The sequence below is a fragment of the Poecilia reticulata genome, chromosome 13 (genome assembly GCF_904066995.2).
Source record: "Poecilia reticulata chromosome 13, P_reticulata-male-v2, whole genome shotgun sequence".
In the NCBI taxonomy this organism is placed as follows: domain Eukaryota; kingdom Metazoa; phylum Chordata; class Actinopteri; order Cyprinodontiformes; family Poeciliidae; genus Poecilia; species Poecilia reticulata.
Window position 1 is genome coordinate 34,381,553 of NC_088842.1, and position 17,698 is coordinate 34,399,250.

The 17,698-nt window shown below is 49.3% G+C and overlaps 1 protein-coding gene across 6 annotated transcripts; it reads left to right on the top strand.

Annotated features, from left to right (window-relative positions):
- The first annotated feature begins 89 nt into the window (after window positions 1-89).
- Window positions 90-17,593, top strand: wdr62 (WD repeat domain 62). Of its 6 annotated transcripts, XM_081614170.1 has the most exons (33): window positions 91-389; window positions 473-573; window positions 2,308-2,399; window positions 2,908-3,028; window positions 3,102-3,269; window positions 3,832-3,969; window positions 4,052-4,234; window positions 4,300-4,460; window positions 4,537-4,726; window positions 4,993-5,124; window positions 5,957-6,120; window positions 6,813-6,904; window positions 7,020-7,145; window positions 7,257-7,327; window positions 9,368-9,489; window positions 9,557-9,632; window positions 9,696-9,807; window positions 10,257-10,320; window positions 10,394-10,489; window positions 10,558-10,649; window positions 11,098-11,150; window positions 11,242-11,439; window positions 11,506-11,576; window positions 11,651-11,793; window positions 13,190-13,303; window positions 13,378-13,701; window positions 15,015-15,155; window positions 15,365-15,510; window positions 15,574-15,650; window positions 16,398-16,576; window positions 16,889-16,996; window positions 17,073-17,170; window positions 17,255-17,593. In XM_081614170.1, exons 2-33 carry the CDS (start codon window positions 490-492, stop codon window positions 17,456-17,458), a joined length of 4,140 nt encoding a protein of 1,379 aa, XP_081470296.1. In that variant the 5' UTR covers window positions 91-389; window positions 473-489; the 3' UTR covers window positions 17,459-17,593. The 6 variants fall into 6 exon arrangements, with proteins under 6 accessions (XP_081470293.1, XP_081470294.1, XP_017163787.1 ...); XM_081614167.1 differs by having other exon boundaries at window positions 90-389; window positions 15,365-15,650; XM_081614168.1 differs by having other exon boundaries at window positions 90-389; window positions 4,540-4,726; window positions 15,365-15,650.
- Window positions 17,594-17,698: the final 105 nt, after the last annotated feature.

Here is a 17,698-nt window from a genome sequence, read left to right on the forward strand (position 1 = left end):
TTTTATGTTCAAAAGAAGTGCTTTTTCTACCAATTTTTCTTATTTAGTCTTTGGATTATCACAATTTGCACATAAAATAATTTTTTTTTCCATCTGATGACATTATCAGATATTCAGCTTTTTAGCAAAGGTATAATGAAGTACGGCAGTTGTTTGTTTTGGCACTTTAGCTATGATAGATTTTCACGAGTTCCAAAGATTTTTTCCTTTATCCTCATTGGCTGGTAGCTTCACTTGAATAAATCCCTAGTAGCTGATTGGCTGGTTGTCAATTCAGTGGGCGGGGCTCAGTTTGAACCACAGTCCCGCCGCCTACATCGGTATCAAATTTCCTGCTGCCATCATGGCGACCAGCAGAAGCTTGTTGTGAACAAAACTTTCTGAACCAAGTGAGATTAATTTTTGCGCTTTTGCTGGGCATTAAAACCATTTCCGAGGCCGTTTTATTTATGTTTTTGTTTTCTTTTGAAAGTTTAGCCACTTGCCGGTATGGCTGATAGAGCGGAGAGGAGGAGGCAGCCAGCGGGGCGGAAGAGCCGGCAGAGCCAGCCGAGGAAGAGCTCCAGCGCCCGGGTACAGTCTTGAGCTACAACCGTTAGCAGTTAGGACCGTTAGCTTTGGCTCCGCGGCGTTTTTGAGATGTTCTAACCGTTCTGAGAAGCTAGAACCGAATTATCTTTTGAAAAGCAAAAAGAAAAAGCTTTTGTCAATTGTCCGAGTTAAAAAAAAAAAAAAAAAAAGTTGGTTAAATAGTTTAACGCAGCAACAAGGGAAAGTTAAAACAACAACACACATGTAGGCCACCGGTGTTGCGGTAAATTCCGTCTCCCTCACATCCGAAGTTAAACAGCTTCGGGTTCAGGATCCAGTTAAAGGGATGTTTCACTCTTTTCAAGCTGAGAGCAGCTTCGGTGTTTGTATTTTCCACATCTCCCATGTTTTAAACCAGTTAAAATCATATCTATGCTTTCAGTTTATAACAACATCTGGGCTTCCTTCACCTTTCCACTTGCATCCACTGAACACAAAAGGCTCTTTTAAAGCTTTGGAAATATTAGTTATCAATAGCTTTTTTGCATAATGCCATTGAGAGTTTCCATCCTCATCATGCAAGACAATTATTTATCCTCTTTGAAGCCAGTTTAACAATTAAATATATATATATTTTCCCATATTATAACTTTAAATTGGGATTATTTAGGCTCACCAATCTCCATTTTATTTACCTAAATAGTTAAATTAGTACATGGAGGTCAGAAATTGTCGCCTACCCCTAATAGTACCATGACTATATCATCAGTTTCATTGTTGTGCGCTCAAGTTTTTTTCAAGTCTGGAAAGGATGAAGAAAATATTTACAGATTTTATTCTTTATCTGAAATTTGTATCAATCTATTTATTTTCCACCAAGTTGTAAATTCCTTTTCAGTTTTTTTGTTTTGTATTTAAATCCTGACCCCGAGACGACAGTCTGTCATGAGATTCTTCTAGATCATTGGTCCCCAAACTACGGCCCGCGGGCCAGATCCGGCCATTGGTCCCCAAACTACGGCCCGCGGGCCAGATCCGGCCCGCCTCCACATTTGGTCCGGCCCCCTGAACAATACCAGAGACCATTCAGATTTGTTTTCATATATTTTATATATTTTCCGGTTTATATGTGTATTTTTCTTCAACCACCAGGGGGCTCTGTAGCAGGAAGTGTGTCCTGTAAACTGTGGGTGTTTTGTGCTGCCATCTGTTGGACTTTTAGGGAACTGCTCGACTTTTATGTTATTTAATCAGTATGGTTGTTTGCTAGCGGTAGAGCAGATGAACACACGTGTTTGTTATGAACAGCTTATACTTCAAAACGAGCCTTTATGTTAACATATGAGGAATTCATATGTGAAAGTTACTTTCCCTCAATGGAATATATACTAGTCAGTCCCAGTGACCGTTTCACTAACGGTATTTGCCCATGTGCTTGCTGGGTAAAAATCGGCAGCGCAGGTGATGAACGTGTCACACTTTCTCTGTTACAAACTGACTCCAGCCCCCACCAGAGAAGGTAAAAGTTATGTGGCCCTCAGAGGAAAAAGCTTGGGGACCTCTGCTCTAGATGTTTGTTTTTAAGCTTAAAAAGTAGCTAAAATGAGCAGCAACAGCAGGTGATGTGGATTAGCAGTTGTTCACGCCACTGTGAAATACATTCTGGAACCGTTAGCTTAGCATGTCTGTAAACGGTGACAGTCTTCAGTCAGGCCTGTTTTGGTTACCAGCAGGTTTAGCGGTTTGATCTTTAGCAGTCTGGTCTGTTTGCTTCAGGTGACTCTGGAAAAGGTTCTTGGGATCAGCCCGGTGGTCAGCAGCTTCCTGACCTCTGACCCTAACTCTGGCCGTATTGCCTATCCTGCAGGGTGAGTGCCGCGTCAGGTTCCATCTCCTCCTCAAACCGTCTTCGTCAAATCTGACTCAACTGGTGTCAAACGTTTGTGTCGCAGTAAAATGTCAAAGATGTTAAATGTGTCCAGAGGTCATTAAAGGTCAACCTCACCTAATTCACTTCAGACAAATTTGGTGCCAATCAATCAATTCGCCTACGTTTTGAAAATATTGATCATGAAATCTGTAAACTTTATTAATAAACATCTTTAAGATGATAACGACACAAACTGAAACTTTTACTGCACAAACATTTGACACCAATTTAGTTTGATTTGAAGACGGGGGGTTCCAGTGGAGACATTCAGCCGCCACGCGTTCTGTGACGCGTTCTCTATGTACATGTATTGGTGTTTTTTTGTTTTATTTAATATTTTTATTGATTTGTTCAGAATGAACTTATTCATATCCAAACTGCCACATAAACGGTGGCAGCTGCCGAGGTTTGAGCAGCGTGTGATGATGCTGCTGTTCCTCCTCCAGGTGTGTGGTGGTGCTGTTGGACCCACTGAACAACAAGCAGGATCACATCATCAACGCCTCCAGGAAGCCCTTCACCGCCCTGAGCTTCTCTCCTGACGGGAAGCACCTGGTGACCGGAGAGGTGAGGGACAAACCGCACGCCTCTTGGTGTTTGGGTGGTTTTGGTCTCCTCACGTCGCCCCCTGCTGTTCCAGAGCGGCCACATGCCCTGCGTCCGGGTGTGGGAGGTGGGTGGAGGTCAGGTGGCCGAGGTCCAGGCCCATAAGTACGGCGTGGCCTGCGTGGCGTTCTCCTGCAGCGGCTCTTACGTGGTCTCTGTGGGGTTCCAGCATGACCGGACCATCAGTGTGTGGGACTGGAGGGTGAGGACGCACACACACACACACACACACACACACAAACAGAGCTCTGAATCCTGGCTGGTTTCCTTTAAAGCCTGTAAAACACCCAGGTTTCCTTACTGGGAGTTAAATCTGTACGTTTGATGAATTAAGTCACATTTTGACAAAACCTGATTGTCCGATCCTGATGACAGGAAGTGAAAGAAACAGGTTCTCTAGAAAAATATCCCTCCAGAAAAGACTTACCATAGTTTCTTCAGATATCCAGGATGTCAGTGCAGCTTTAAATTCTTGTATCTATAAAGTCTTAAAATGTCTTTGGTTAATTTTTTAAACGGTAAGTTGCCATTAAATGTGTTAGTCACATGTTCTTTGGCTCAGTCAGTGGGTCAGTCCAAGTTTTATCACTTCATTTTCTGTTCATATAAATCTTACATTTCATTTATGATGGTGATAAATATTCTTATATTTGAGTTATGCTGATGGCTGAAGGTTTTCTGCTGCATTATTATGTCATTGTTTGTCTTCCCATCCCTACTTGTTGCTAACATTCTGCCTTACCTCGACCTTTGACCCGGAGCAGAAAGGCTCCATCATCGCCACCAACAAGGTGTCCAGCAGAGTCTTCTCCGTCTCCGTCTCCCAGGACAGCAGCTACTTCGTTACCGCGGGAAACCGACACGTAAAGTTCTGGGACCTGGACGGCTCCAAGGACCGGCGGGTCAGCTGACGCCTCCTCAGCCAATCACAGCCCGGCTCCCTGCCGCTCGCCTGGCTCTCACCTGCTCCTTCTCTGCTCCCAGGTGAACAGCACCGTGCCGCTGATTGGTCGGTCTGGGTTGCTAGGCGACCATAAGAACAGCGTGTTCTGTGGAGTGGCGTGTGGGCGTGGCCAAGCGGCGAGCAACACGTACTGCGTCACCGCCGCCGGGGTCCTGTGTCTGTTCAACAGCAGCCGGCAGCTGGAGGCCTTTGTGAACCTGAAGGTCAGAGGTCGTGATGTTGGCATGTCGGGGGCGTTCCAGGGATAACTCCGCCTCTTCTCCTGCAGACGGCGGCGGCGAGCGGCCTGGCGGTCAGCGAGGACTGGGTGTTCTGCGGCTGCGCAGACGGAGTGATCCGGGTTTTCCGGCCGGCCGACCTGCAGTACGTGGGAACGCTGCCGCGGCCGCACCGCCTGGGCGTGGATCTGACCCGGAGCGCGCCGCACAGGTCGGAGCGCCGCCGCCGCGCCCTCTCACCCCGCGCCGTCACACCCGTTCTGACCTCTGACCTGCTGCTCCCCCAGCAGCCCACCCCCCGCCGGCTCCGAGGTGGCGCATCCCGACACCCTGGCGCTGACCTTTGACCCCAGAGGGCAGCGGCTCAGCTGCGTGTACACGGACCACAGCGTGTACGTGTGGGACGTGGCGGACGTGAAGAACGCCGGGAGGCTGCACTCGGCTCTGTACCACAGCAGCTGCGTGTGGAACATCCAGGTCAGGAACGCATCATCAATATTCTGATCGATCATCAATCAGTAATCTTCCTGTTGGTTCATATTCACTCTCATCTAAATCACCGATACGAAGGTCTGATGTCATAACGGCAGCAGAAAATGTTCAGATTTGGAAGCAGAGAAACCTGGACTGGACCAACCGGGTCGATCAAATATCAACGTTATGAAGTTATTAATAAATCAGGAAACTGAAAGATGATGTTTTAGTTTTGATCCAGTTACGGTTGGGAATGTTTTGTCCTCCAGGTTTATCCGGAGCTGCAGGATCCGTCTCAGGCCCGTCTGCCGCCATCGTCCTTCCTCACCTGTTCCTCTGATAACACCATCAGACTGTGGCACTCTGACGCCCCCATCAGGCAGAGGAACCAGTACAGCCAGGTGAGACCGGACCGGTTCAGGCTCAGCTCATCACAGTGGCTTCAAATGATTCCATTAATCAAAATTTATTCAAGCTAAAACACTGAAGGAAAGTCGAAGCTGAACTGGACGTTACTTTAGTTATGATTCTTTTTTTAATGTCCTTATTTGGTATTTTTAATCTTTGTAAACTTCTTAAAAACATCAGTTTGAAACTAAGTAGGCTTATTCTACTCTTTCATTTTAACCTGAACTTTGCAGTTTCGTGCCAGACGGATTTTAAAGAACATCGGTTTAATTTAAAAAAAAATATCCCAGGACTGTTGCAGCTAGCTGGGCAGCTAGCCGGGCTGCTAGCTGTACTGCCTGCTGAGCGGCTAGCTGGGATGCTAGCCGGGCTGCTAGCTAATGTTGGGCCTAAATCCTGGCTTAGTGAAGCCTTGCTCCGCTGCGGTGCGGTTCGCTGCAGTTCAGTTCATTTTCAGGAGCGTTTCCAGCGCTAACAGACTCAGCCTGGCAGAGCTGGTTGAACCCAGAAGGCTAACGCTGCGTCATGCCAGTGTGACGTTTTCTGTCCTCCAATCAGTGGACGGTGTTGCAGCTCCCTTGGACCGATTCTAGGTCCAGCTGTGAATTTAAGAGAGTGAGCGGTTATTGAGTCAGAATAGATATTTATCCACCAACAAACTTCTCTTACGGTTTGGGTTTTATCCAGGAGGACCTGATGGGTTCTGGCCGGTAGGGAGTTGGCTTTGAACCAGAATCGGTTCTGCCTGACTCTCTGGTTCTGCCGGGTCCAGTCAGTGGACCTCGTGGTTCCTCCTCAAGCTGCAGCGGGTCGTTTTGCTTCCAGGACCTGCTGAAGATCCTGTATGTGGGGGAAGACGTGCAGCGCCTGCAGGCGGCGGGGGAGCGGGCCGAGGCCGACGGGCCGGACGGGAAGGCCGGGATCCGGGTGCTGGGAATCAGTCCGGACGGGAAGCACCTGGCGGCCGGAGACCGCTGTGGGAACCTGAGGTGAGAAACCGCAGCGCAGACCCTCAAGATGCAGAGCCTCATGTTTCTGATCAGAACCGGACTTTAGCCGTTAGCTAACAGAACCGGAGCAACTTCAGGTTCTGAAGGTTCGCCGCAGTTCAGAGAAACTCGGTCTGGATGTGGAGATTTGATTTAATCATTTATGATTTATTTACTTTTCTTTTTACAGTTGTTCAAAATCAAAATGTAATTTCATCCAGGATTCGGTAAATGTTGCTGAAACTCGTCCTTTTCTGTTTGGCATTAAAGTGTTGAACTGATTCACCTCCTATCAGCTGCACTGATAGCTTTTTATTTTTTATTGTTTTGCCTGATCTGTTGCTAAATGTAGCAAGACAGACGCTGAGTCAGGAACAGTGCAGTTGATCAGACATCAGTCAAACGTCTCGCTGCAGAGCAGAAGGACAGAGGCTGGTTTCCAGACCGTTAAGGTAGAAAAGAGCAGCTTTACATATAAATACTGGCTGATCACTGATCTCCCAAAATTAGGGAAACCAGCTGGCCGATGAATTGATGAGCTGATGAGTTTAGAAACGCCATCAGGATGAAATCTTTACGTTCTCCTGAGGAGTCAGAGACTTTGTTCTGTAGCTTGATGTTCATCAGGTTTCCTTCCTGTGAGCCGCCATGTGGATCCGTTTCTGTAACCGAGTGGTGCCTCCTGTTTTCAGGATCTTTGATCTGGAAAGCCTGACTGAGCTGCTGAAGATCGAGGCTCACGACTCCGAGGTTCTCTGTTTGGAGTTTTCTCCTCTGTCCTCAGGTGAGATTCAAGCTGCTGCTCCACGTTGCCATGGTAATGTCTGAACGCAGAACCGGATCCTGTAGAAAGGCTGACTTCCTGTTTACTTCCTATTTACTTCCTGCGACACGTTCAGGAGTGAAGCTGCTGGCCTCAGCCAGCAGAGATCGGCTCATCCACGTCTTCAACCAGGAGAAGAACTACAACCTCCAGCAGACCCTGAACGACCACTCCGCCTCCATCACCGCCGTCAAGTTCACCGGTGAGGGCGGGGCCAGCAAGGCGCCCGCTCCTATTGGCTGCTCCGGTTCAATCTCCTGTGAGCCAGCGATGCGTTCAGGGAACCTTCAGCTTCTGCTTGTTTTCGGTTCAGGTCAGAGTCCAGAGGTCCAGCTGGTGAGCTGTGGAGCCGACAAGAGCATCTACGTTCAGACGGCCGAGCAGGTTGGACCCTGAACGCACAACAGCTGCGTCTCGCTGCGTTTTACTGAGTCTCACTGCGTTTTACTGAGTCTCACTGCGTTTTACTGAGTCTCACTGCGTTTTACTGAGTCTCGCTGCGTTTCACTGAGTCTCACTGCGTTTTACTGAGTCTCACTGCGTTTTACTGAGTCTCACTGCGTTTTACTGAGTCTCACTGCGTTTTACTGAGTCTCACTGCGTTTTACTGAGTCTCGCTGCGTTTTACTGCGTCTCACTGCATTTTACTGAATCTCGCTGCGTTTTACTGAGTCTCACTGCGTTTTACTGAGTCTCGCTGCGTTTTACTGAGTCTCACTGCGTTTTACTGCGTCTCACTGTGTTTTACTGCGTCTCGCTGCGTTTTACTGAGTCTCACTGCGTTTTACTGAATCTCGCTGCGTTTTACTGAGTCTCACTGCGTTTTACTGAATCTCGCTGCGTTTTACTGAGTCTCACTGCGTTTTACTGCGTCTCGCTGCGTTTTACTGCGTCTCACTGCATTTTACTGAATCTCGCTGCGTTTTACTGCGTCTCGCTGCGTTTTACTGAGTCTCGCTGCGTTTTACTGAGTCTCACTGCGTTTTACTGAGTCTCACTGCGTTTTACTGCGTCTCACTGCGTTTTACTGAGTCTCACTGTGTTTTACTGCGTCTCACTGCGTTTTACTGAGTCTCACTGCGTTTTACTGAGTCTCACTGCGTTTTACTGAGTCTCACTGCGTTTTACTGAGTCTCACTGCGTTTTACTGAGTCTCACTGCGTTTTACTGAGTCTCACTGCGTTTTACTGAGTCTCACTGCGTTTTACTGAGTCTCACTGCGTTTTACTGAGTCTCGCTGCGTTTTACTGAGTCTCACTGCGTTTTACTGAGTCTCGCTGCGTTTTACTGAGTCTCGCTGCGTTTTACTGCGTCTCACTGCGTTTTACTGCGTCTCGCTGCGTTTTACTGAGTCTCACTGCGTTTTACTGAGTCTCACTGCGTTTTACTGAGTCTCACTGCGTTTTACTGAGTCTCACTGCGTTTTACTGCGTCTCACTGCGTTTTACTGAGTCTCGCTGCGTTTTACTGAGTCTCGCTGCGTTTTACTGAGTCTCGCTGCGTTTTACTGAGTCTCGCTGCGTTTTACTGAGTCTCGCTGCGTTTTACTGAGTCTCACTGCGTTTTACTGAGTCTCGCTGCGTTTTACTGAGTCTCACTGCGTTTTACTGAGTCTCACTGCGTTTTACTGAGTCTCACTGCGTTTTACTGAGTCTCACTGCGTTTTACTGAGTCTCACTGCGTTTTACTGAGTCTCGCTGCGTTTTACTGAGTCTCACTGCGTTTTACTGAGTCTCACTGCGTTTTACTGCGTCTCGCTGCGTTTTACTGAGTCTCGCTGCGTTTTACTGCGTCTCGCTGCGTTTTACTGAGTCTCGCTGCGTTTTACTGCGTCTCACTGCGTTTTACTGCGTCTCGCTGCATTTTACTCAGTCTCACTGCGTTTTACTGCGTCTCGCTGCGTTTTACTGCGTCTCGCTGCGTTTTACTGCGTCTCGCTGCGTTTTACTGCGTCTCGCTGCGTTTTACTGCGTCTCGCTGCGTTTTACTGCGTCTCGCTGCGTTTTACTGCGTCTCGCTGCGTCTCAGGAAGGTGTTGCTGTCTGAGCAGCAGGAACGCTGAGCTTCATGTTTCCTGTTTCCTGCAGCTGGGTGCAGCTTCAGTCTGTTTTAGTCAATCAGGAGTTGAACCAATAGAATAAGTTTAGTGATACAAATAGGGTAAAATCAATCAAATGACCAGGATAAGAATGAAACTAAATTAATTGGAATGAAGCCACAATGCTGAGGAAATGATGTGATGATGATGGAAGCTGCTGCTGAGACGTTGGGCATGTTGTGTAGCTGCACTTTAGTAAATATTGAAATGATTATTTTACAGCACCAGAACCTTTTAGTCTCATTAAAAGGATTTCGTGGCTCCTGAGCCTGATGCTCTGCTGCGCCGCTCCACTGGGTCCGATTCTGGTTCTGGTTCTTTCCCAGACGCCAGACGGGTCGCTGTTCTCTCGGCGCCACCATGTGGTGGAGAAAACCATGCTGTACGACATGGACCTGGACCCGACTGGGACGCGCGTCTCTGTGGCGTGTCAGGACAGAAACGTCAGGTAAAGACCGACCGGAGCGCTCGGCCTGTTTGACCTTTGACCCTCTGACTCGGCGCTGCCTCCTCAGAGTTTACAGTGTGGAGACGGGGAAGCTGGAGCGCAGCCTGAAGGGCTCTGCGAGCGACGAGGGAGCCCTGCTCAAGGTAACAGGAACCGCCTCAGTCCGGGGTCTGGCTGACCTCTGGCTGACCTCTGGCCGTCTGCAGGTTCACTCGGACCCGTCCGGATCGTTCTTCGCCACCAGCTGCTCTGATAAGAACATCACCATCTTTGAGGCGGAGACCGGAGAGTGCGTCGCCACGCTGTTCGGTCACTCAGGTGAGGAAGAGGAAGATCAGCACAGAAATGTTCCGACTGAAGCTTCTAGAAACTAGAGCTGCACCCATCAAAGCTGGTCTATGAACGAGAGGTCTCACTCCAACATGAACTGATGCATTTCTGACTAAATCAGTAAAGTTACTCAAAGTCTAGTTGCTTCTTTACTCCACAGAATAACTGAACTGGTTTGTTTGATGGGTTTTCATATTTAAAAAATGAGAATATGGTAAAAAAAAAAAGTTTAATATTTTTTTACATTTATAGACGTTACACAGTGACGGAAAAGTTTCTAGTGATTCAGATGATTATGACCACAATGTTACTAACAGGTTTCAGTGTATTGGTAGAAAGTTGAGTGGAAGGAAATAGTGCCCAAACAGGATGGCTGCTAACTCCATTGCAGACGACGGCGGCTCCTGCTGACCTTTTGACCTCTGTGTGTTGCTCAGAGCTGGTCAGCTGCATGCGGTTCAGCCAGGACTGCAGACATCTGATCTCAGCGTCTGGAGACAGGTAACCTCCGACACGGCAGCCCGTCCGGCCGTGACCTCTGACCCCGCTCTGACCACCGTCTGCTGTTCTGCAGCTGCGTGTTCGTGTGGCGCCTGGACCCCCAGATGAGCAGCACCATGAGGAAGAGGCGGGCCCCGGGGCCGAGTGGCCCCCAGCAGCCCAGCATCAGGTGGGTGGCGTTCCCGGAGGCGACAGCAGGGGGCGTCGGCCGCTTCAGCTGCTCTGTCTGTGTTCCAGGAGGGAGACCTTCATCACTGTCCCCGCCCCCCAGCTGCCTCTGGAGGAGGAGGAGGATCAGCGGACCCCTGGGAGACCGGAGCCCCCTGCTGGTGAGTCTGAGCAGATCGACCAGAACCCAGGAGACAGAATAACTTCATTTATTTCTAACAAGTTTTTAAAAATAAAATATATAGATGGAGGGATTAAAAAACTCAAACATTCCCCAGTGATCAGGACATGGAAGTGCAGACTGGATCCAGAACGCTTTGTCACGTAGACGAAACAAACTGAATATATTTCCACGCAGCAGAACCTGCTGCTGGCAGAGCAGCTTCTGGAGAATCTCTGCTTCTCTGAGCTTCACCACGAAAACCTCCTAAAATATTTAGATTTATCACGATGGTGGCTTTAGATCAGGGCTGGAGATTCATAACTGGAACCATCAGGAAGACTAAATGTTTGTTTCATAGCTGGTGAATCATTTGGATCGTTTAGATTACTTGGATCTGCCTCGTTGCTGAAAGGTTCCACATTCATGAACTAAACTTTGTTTTTCAGAGACGCTGCAGCTGGAGACCAACGGGAAGATGCCCATGTGGTTCCGGAAGCTGGTGGGTTCCCTCTGATCCCGACCGCATCGGACCGGTTCTGGATACCGGACTGGTTCTGTGTGGATTCTGTAACGTCGGGTTTTGTCTGCAGGCCGACGCCGAGGCCTCCTCTGTCGACCAATCGGAGGCGGAGCCCAGCCAGGTGCGCAGCCGGTGGGCGGAGCCTCTGAACCCGCTGGCCTTCTGCTCCGGCCTGAACGCCAGCGGGAGCCATGAGGAAGAGGAGGAGGAGGAAGAGTTCCAACCTCAGAGCCTGGACAGCCTGCTGGGAGACGAAGAGGAGGAGGAGGTGGGCTGGACACCTTGGTGATGTCATCAGCTGTGTGTGTGTGTGTGAACTCTGTGTGGCGTTCAGGTGCTGCAGACATCCAGGGGAAACCAGACCTTCATCCTCCAATCAGACTGCAGCCCCTCCCTGTCCGACAGGTAAGCTCCGCCCCTTTGGCCCCGGCCCGGCGCTCCGGTTCTGTTTGGATCTGAACCTGGACTTCCTGTTCCAGGGACTTCAAGGTGGAGGCTGGGGCCGATCCCGCGCTGGAGGTCAGAGGTCAGGGGGCGGAGCCTGTGTGGAGGACGCACCCCAGTCCGGACTCGGCCTGCTCCGAAGGGTCGACAGGAAGTCTGGAGCCGCAGCACGACACGGGTAAAGGGCGCCGGTCCATCTGCAGAGTTACAAACCAAAACCTGAAGATCCAAGAGACCGAGGATCCAGCCAGAGGGCCCATGGGGGGGGACCCATGCGGGGGCAGGGGGTCGCCAGCCAGAGGGCCCATGGGGGGAGCAGGGGGCCCATAGGGGGAGCAGGGGGTCGCCAGCCAGAGGGCCCATTGGGGGGGGCAGGGGGTTGCCAGCCAGAGGGCCCATTGGGGGTGCAGAGGGCCCAGCCAGAGGGCCCATGGGGGGGGCAGGGGGTTGCCAGCCAGAGGGCCCATTGGGGGTGCAGAGGGCCCAGCCAGAGGGCCCATGGGGGGTGGGGGGGGTCGCCAGCCAGAGGGCCCATTGGGGGTGCAGAGGGCCCAGCCAGAGGGCCCATGGGGGGTGGGGGGGGTCGCCAGCCAGAGGGCCCATAGGGGGGGCGGGGGGGGGTCGCCAGCCAGAATTATTAACATGTAGGAAGCATCTGGAGTTTCGCTTTCCACACTGAATAAAACAAACCGAATTGGGGGATGTTCTGCCCTCACGTGACCTTTGACCCAGACAGAATCGATGGTGGAGAATTGAAGCTGATGTTTAATTTCAGTCCATATGAAACTTTATTCATAGATTGACTATATAATAAACTTTTATTTCTTTTTTATTTTAGTAGAAGTTTAAATCCTGGGAGAGTCGAGTTATTGTGACTGCTGCCTGACGTGTTAACAGACCATAATAATCGAACCTTGGACTCATTAAAATCCTCCGTTTAATGGTGTTTAGCTCAGCATGAGGCTGAGATACTTTAAACCTGAGCTGCTGTCATTTCCACCCGCCGGAGGTTCTTCTCCAGTTTCGCCCGGTTTGTCCTTCTGCCGTTTCTGAAAGCAAAGTCCACCCAGCTGCCCGTTACCTAGCAACCGAAGGTGAGTTATAGCAGGTTTGGTCAGATGGTTTTCCTGCTGTACAATGGCTGCTGGAGAAGACGAAGCATTTGGTGTTGACTCACCATCCAGAAACCACTTGCTGCATTCTAATTGGTTGTGCGGGAGGCTCCACTTCTGCTTTTCAAACGGTTATGTGATTGTGCATCTGTTTGCAGCCATTTTGACGTGAGTTGGGGGCGTGGCCAGCAGCAGCTGGTTTGAAATCTCTAAGAATGATTTTGTGTAAAACGTATTGAGCCACAACTGACCCGCTAAAGGAAACAGAATCTGTCGCCTTTCAAAGAATCCATCATGGCTGCCTGAAGCAAAAAATAACACAAAAGGTTCTGCAGAATTTAACGTTTAGAACCAAAATATAGGAGTTTAATTTGGGTTTTCAAAATAAAGGCGTCATGTTGAGGAGCAGAAGTGCGTTTTGCTGCAGGATGTGTTCTGATCCGAACTGCTCCTCTCCGTCAGACACCGACTCCCTGAGCCAGTGCAGCTCTGTGGGCAGTTTGGGTCCGGAGGACGACGAGGACCGGAACTCTCTGAAGAACCACTTTGAGAGTTTGGCCTCCAGCCTGGCTGAAGGTAAGAACCACCCGACCCGACCCGACCCGATTCCTGCTGCTGCTTCCCGTTCTGAGTGCCGTGCGGTTCTGCAGAACGCTTCAATACGGACCTGACGGCGCTGCGGCCGGCCCAGGAGAAGCCCTTCCTGAACCCGCGCCTTAGCATCTCCACCCGCTTCCTGTCCCGCTTCCAGGACCGACTGCGGTCCATTCCCCGCGGCCCGGCGCTGCCCGATCGCCGCACTGATACCGACCTGGTTCTGGTGTGCTCCAGGGTCCGACCCGGCCGGATCACAGGCAGGATCTCTGAGGAGAGCAACTCGAACCTGAAGACTGGATCAGAACTCCAGATGAGATCTGAGCCCAGCGGCGCCATCGGGTTTCCGAGTTCGACTCGGGGAGAAAACGGTGATAAAGGTGAGTTCTGATCCGGTCCGGTCTCCGTTTATTACATGGATTCCTATTTAACTGTTGGTAGAACTGAACATATTCACTAATCGTAACCGGTTAAAGTGGTTGAACGCATGAATCCTTCATTTCCACATTTAGTTCATTCAGTTGTGGTTTAAAGTGATTCAGTCTGAATCCTGGTTATTTTAGCTTCACTTTGCTTTACTGGTTCTTTAAACCTCCACTTTAACCCCTTCGGCCATTTTGCTGGCTTGAAGGGGTTCAAGTCAATTAGCTAACGAAGCTAAGGCCATCCAGCCTCCACAGCTTGTTAGTGAGTTAGCTAATGCTAATGCTACGTCACTGACTGCGTTTGGATCATGTTTTCCCCAAGATGAAAATGATGCTGGACTGTTTACGTAATAATTTAAAACAAATGATTCTGTTCTGTCCCCGAGGAGCTAACAGCTAGCATACATTGCTAACGTTAGCAAAGGTGTGATGCTACTGCTAGCAAAACAGCAGCCAGAATGTCACACACAATAAATGTCTAAAATATAGTTTGAATCACTTTTAGCTTCCTTGAACTTGGGTTATAAAATTACTTTAAGACATGAAGATGGCAGATTAAAGGAACATGTTGGCAGCAAATACTATGATGTGATGGTTAAAAAAATGTAGAACGGACTGAAAAATGTGACCCAAACAAAATAAAACCGTATCTAAGCAACTTCTGGAGAGACGAGATTCAACCTTCCTGCCCCCCCAGGGACTCAAATACACAGCAGGATGGATTTCAGGGCTAACATAATAAAGAATCTTTAAATGTTACTCTGGTGGCTTCAGGACCTTCAACTCTCTGCTTGAAGTTCATAGTTTCTACAGAATATTATAAAAAACAAGTGAGGAAAAGTTTTAGGTTTTCTTTGGTTAAACCTGCTGGTCATAAACCAGGCAGCAGGTGAGCAGCAGCAGCAGCAGGTCGGTTTGTTTGGATTCATGAGCTGAAGGCCAACTTCAGCTCGTCTGACCCAAACGGTCCGGTTCTGCCCGGGTTCGTTGAACTCTGAGGGACCTGAGCCTCTTCAGGAACTCTTTTGTTTGGACGCAGGCAGCCGGACCGGCTGGACCGGTTCTGCTTCAGATCAGATGGAGGTTGGCGTGACTGAGCTCAGCCCGGTTCTGAACACTCGGATGGTCCCCCCCATGGTGCCGATACCGATCAGAACTGGAAGGCGCCGGTCGGGTTTAACGGATCAGTTTGTGGTCCGTCCAGCAGGGGGCCGGGAGCGCCTCCCTGAGGAACTCCAGATACATTCACATGTGCCGTTCGCCAACAGGGAGTGTTTGTGTGACCGCAGTGGGAGGTAGAGCGGTCCTGAGTAGGAGAGCTTCCTGTGGGATTTCCCATGAGCCCCGGCGGCGGGCGGCCCGCAGACGACACACGGTGCTGGTGCTGCGGTGCAAGAAGACGCTGGGAGGTGTGTGAGCGGCTCGCGGCGTGTCTCTCACGGTGCAGCCGAGGCTTCTGGGTGAAGGTTTCTCTCCTGATCAGCAGATGATTTCCAATCAGTCGCATCAGAACCAAATCGGTCTGATAATCATCTGACAGAGCACAACTTGGGCGTTTCCTCTCTGACTCACCTGAGTCAGGTTCCCTGCCTCACCCGTTTCTGTTTCCACCAATCAGACGTCACGTCCAGGACGGCCAACAGCGGCGCCGCGTCTTCAGTAACGGAGGAGTCCCGCCTGGCGTACCTGGACATCGCCAAACCCGCCTGCTGCCCCCTGGAGGAGAACAAGGAGAACCATCAGGCCCCGCCCACATCCCCACAGGCCCCGCCCACATCCATGCAGGCTCTGCCCACGCCCCCACAGGCTCTGCCCACATCACCACAGGCCCCGCCCACATCCCCACAGGCTCCGCCCACATCCCCACAGGCTCCGCCCCACTCCCAGCAGGAGCAGAGCAGCAGGTATGAAGCTCCAGTCACCCAACATGGCAGCAGCCTCCAGAAATTAATTTCTAAATTAATTCTAGAATAAAACTAGAAAACTGATTCTAAAAAAAAATGTTTTTTTTAAACATTTGAGATTATTTTTCATATTTAGTTTAAGTTGGGTTTTAAACTCCTGTTTTCCCCCCCATCTACGGCGGCCCGATCATGTTAAACTCTGAGTCCATGCAGGTCCTTGAAATCCTTGAAAATGCTTTAGTTTGGGTTCAATGTTTTCAAGGATTGGAAAGTGCTTCATATTCAAACTGCACAGTTTTGTAGTGAAGTTCAATGTAACGTTTGACTAAATTTGGAAACGTTTACAGTTGAAACCAGATGTTTTCACACCTAACAGCTTTTTTCTCGCTGTTGAAGTTCAAGCAGAACAAACTTTTCTCGTTTTACGTTTTTAATATTTACCAAAATTATTTCAATTTGCTAAATTCTAAAAAATTGCCAAACATATTTTTTATTATTCCTATTCAGAGTATGATTTGAAGATATATTTTAGTTCATACTGTTCCTGCTGCAGAATGTAGAAAACTGACAAGACATTACTAATAATTGATAAATATTAAATATCAGGGAATTAAATGTTATTTTTCTGTTTTGTGCTTGAATTTTTCTGTGAAAGTGTCTGAACCCTGGATTTTAACTTTAAAAACATTGTTTTAAAGTTAAACATTATTATTAAACATTATTATTTATCAGTTTTGTCCTTTTTAGCACGCAGGTTCTGGCCACGCCCCCTGAAGTGACATCACGGCGTGCAGGAAGTGGGTGGAGCGCCGGCAGCCTCGACGAGACGCCGACCAATCCCAACAGGACACTAATCCAGAGCCCCGCCCCCCCAGCGCCACCTGGGGGACTGAAGGGGGCGGAGCCAGGAAGCCCGACTGATCCAGGTGAGCTTCCGTAGTTTGTCAGCGCGGCCATTTTGTCTCCCCGGCGTCTTTTAAAGCTTTTATTGATTTAAACTTTTAGTTCTGATGAACTGAAAGAGAGTTTGAGTAAAATCCAGTTTTGTTTTGTTTCTTTTTTGTCAGTTCTCTAAAGATTGAGGAAAAAAAAAAGATTAAAATGTTAACTTTGAAGCCGACCTCGGTTCGGTCCGATCCGGCTCGCCTCAGATTTTAGAAATCTGAAAATATTTTTAAACTGAAAAATGTTTGGAAACGAACCCGGATGAAGTGCGAGGTAACTATTTTATTTTTTAGATATTTCTGCTGCACCTGATTCGTCAATCTTTGCCCCGCCCACTTCCTCCTCCTCTCCCATGTCAGAGAGGCTCCGCCCCCAGGCAGACAGTGGCACCTGTCTGACAGGTGAGTCCTCGGATCGTCTCCATGGAGACGCTCTTCGCTCTGAAATCAGGTTTTTATTTTTGTCTTTCTGCTTCAGATGAAGAGGGGGCGGAGCCTGTCAGCCTGCAGCGGTGTCAGCAGGCCGCCATCGCTCTGCGCCAGGCAACACAGCGAGCCGTCCTCCTGTACCGCCAGGTTGGCGTCGTTCTGACGGCGGCCATGTTTAGACCATTTGGATCACTGGTCTGATTTCTCTGATTCTCCGTTTTCTCCCAGCAGGTTTGCGGCTCTGAGCGATCAGAGAGCTGCTCCGTCCTGCAGGAAGCCGCCGCCGCCGCTCACAGGGAGCTGCAGGCTGTGCTGCCGGCGCCGTGCAGCGGCGCCCCCTCTGGTCAGACGCAGGACGAGCAGACGATGTCGCTGCTGGAGAAATACTCTGAGCTTCTGGTTCAGATGACTCAAAACAAACTGAATAAAATCTGAACGGTACGAAGCCGACAACCCCCCGGACTAAAAGCACCTTATTGTTTTACCAGCAGTATTTTATCTTGACTTTTTAAATCACTGTTTTTGAAACTGAAACTGTCGTTTAAATTCGGAATAAACTGTTTTAATGAACATTTTGAACTGATTTTTATCCTGTTAGAGGATTCAAAATTCAGATTTTACTCAGAAAACTGTATTTTGCTGCAGCTCAGGTAGAAAACGAAACATCAGGCAGAG

Excerpts from the sequence above, each read along its gene's own strand:
- wdr62 (XM_081614167.1), top strand. The coding sequence starts at position 490 with ATGGCTGATAGAGCGGAGAGGAGGAGGCAGCCAGCGGGGCGGAAGAGC. Across the intron at positions 6,121-6,812 it reads GACCGCTGTGGGAACCTGAG|GATCTTTGATCTGGAAAGCC; the intron begins GTGAGAAACCGC and ends TCCTGTTTTCAG. Across the intron at positions 7,328-9,367 it reads ACGTTCAGACGGCCGAGCAG|ACGCCAGACGGGTCGCTGTT; the intron begins GTTGGACCCTGA and ends GTTCTTTCCCAG.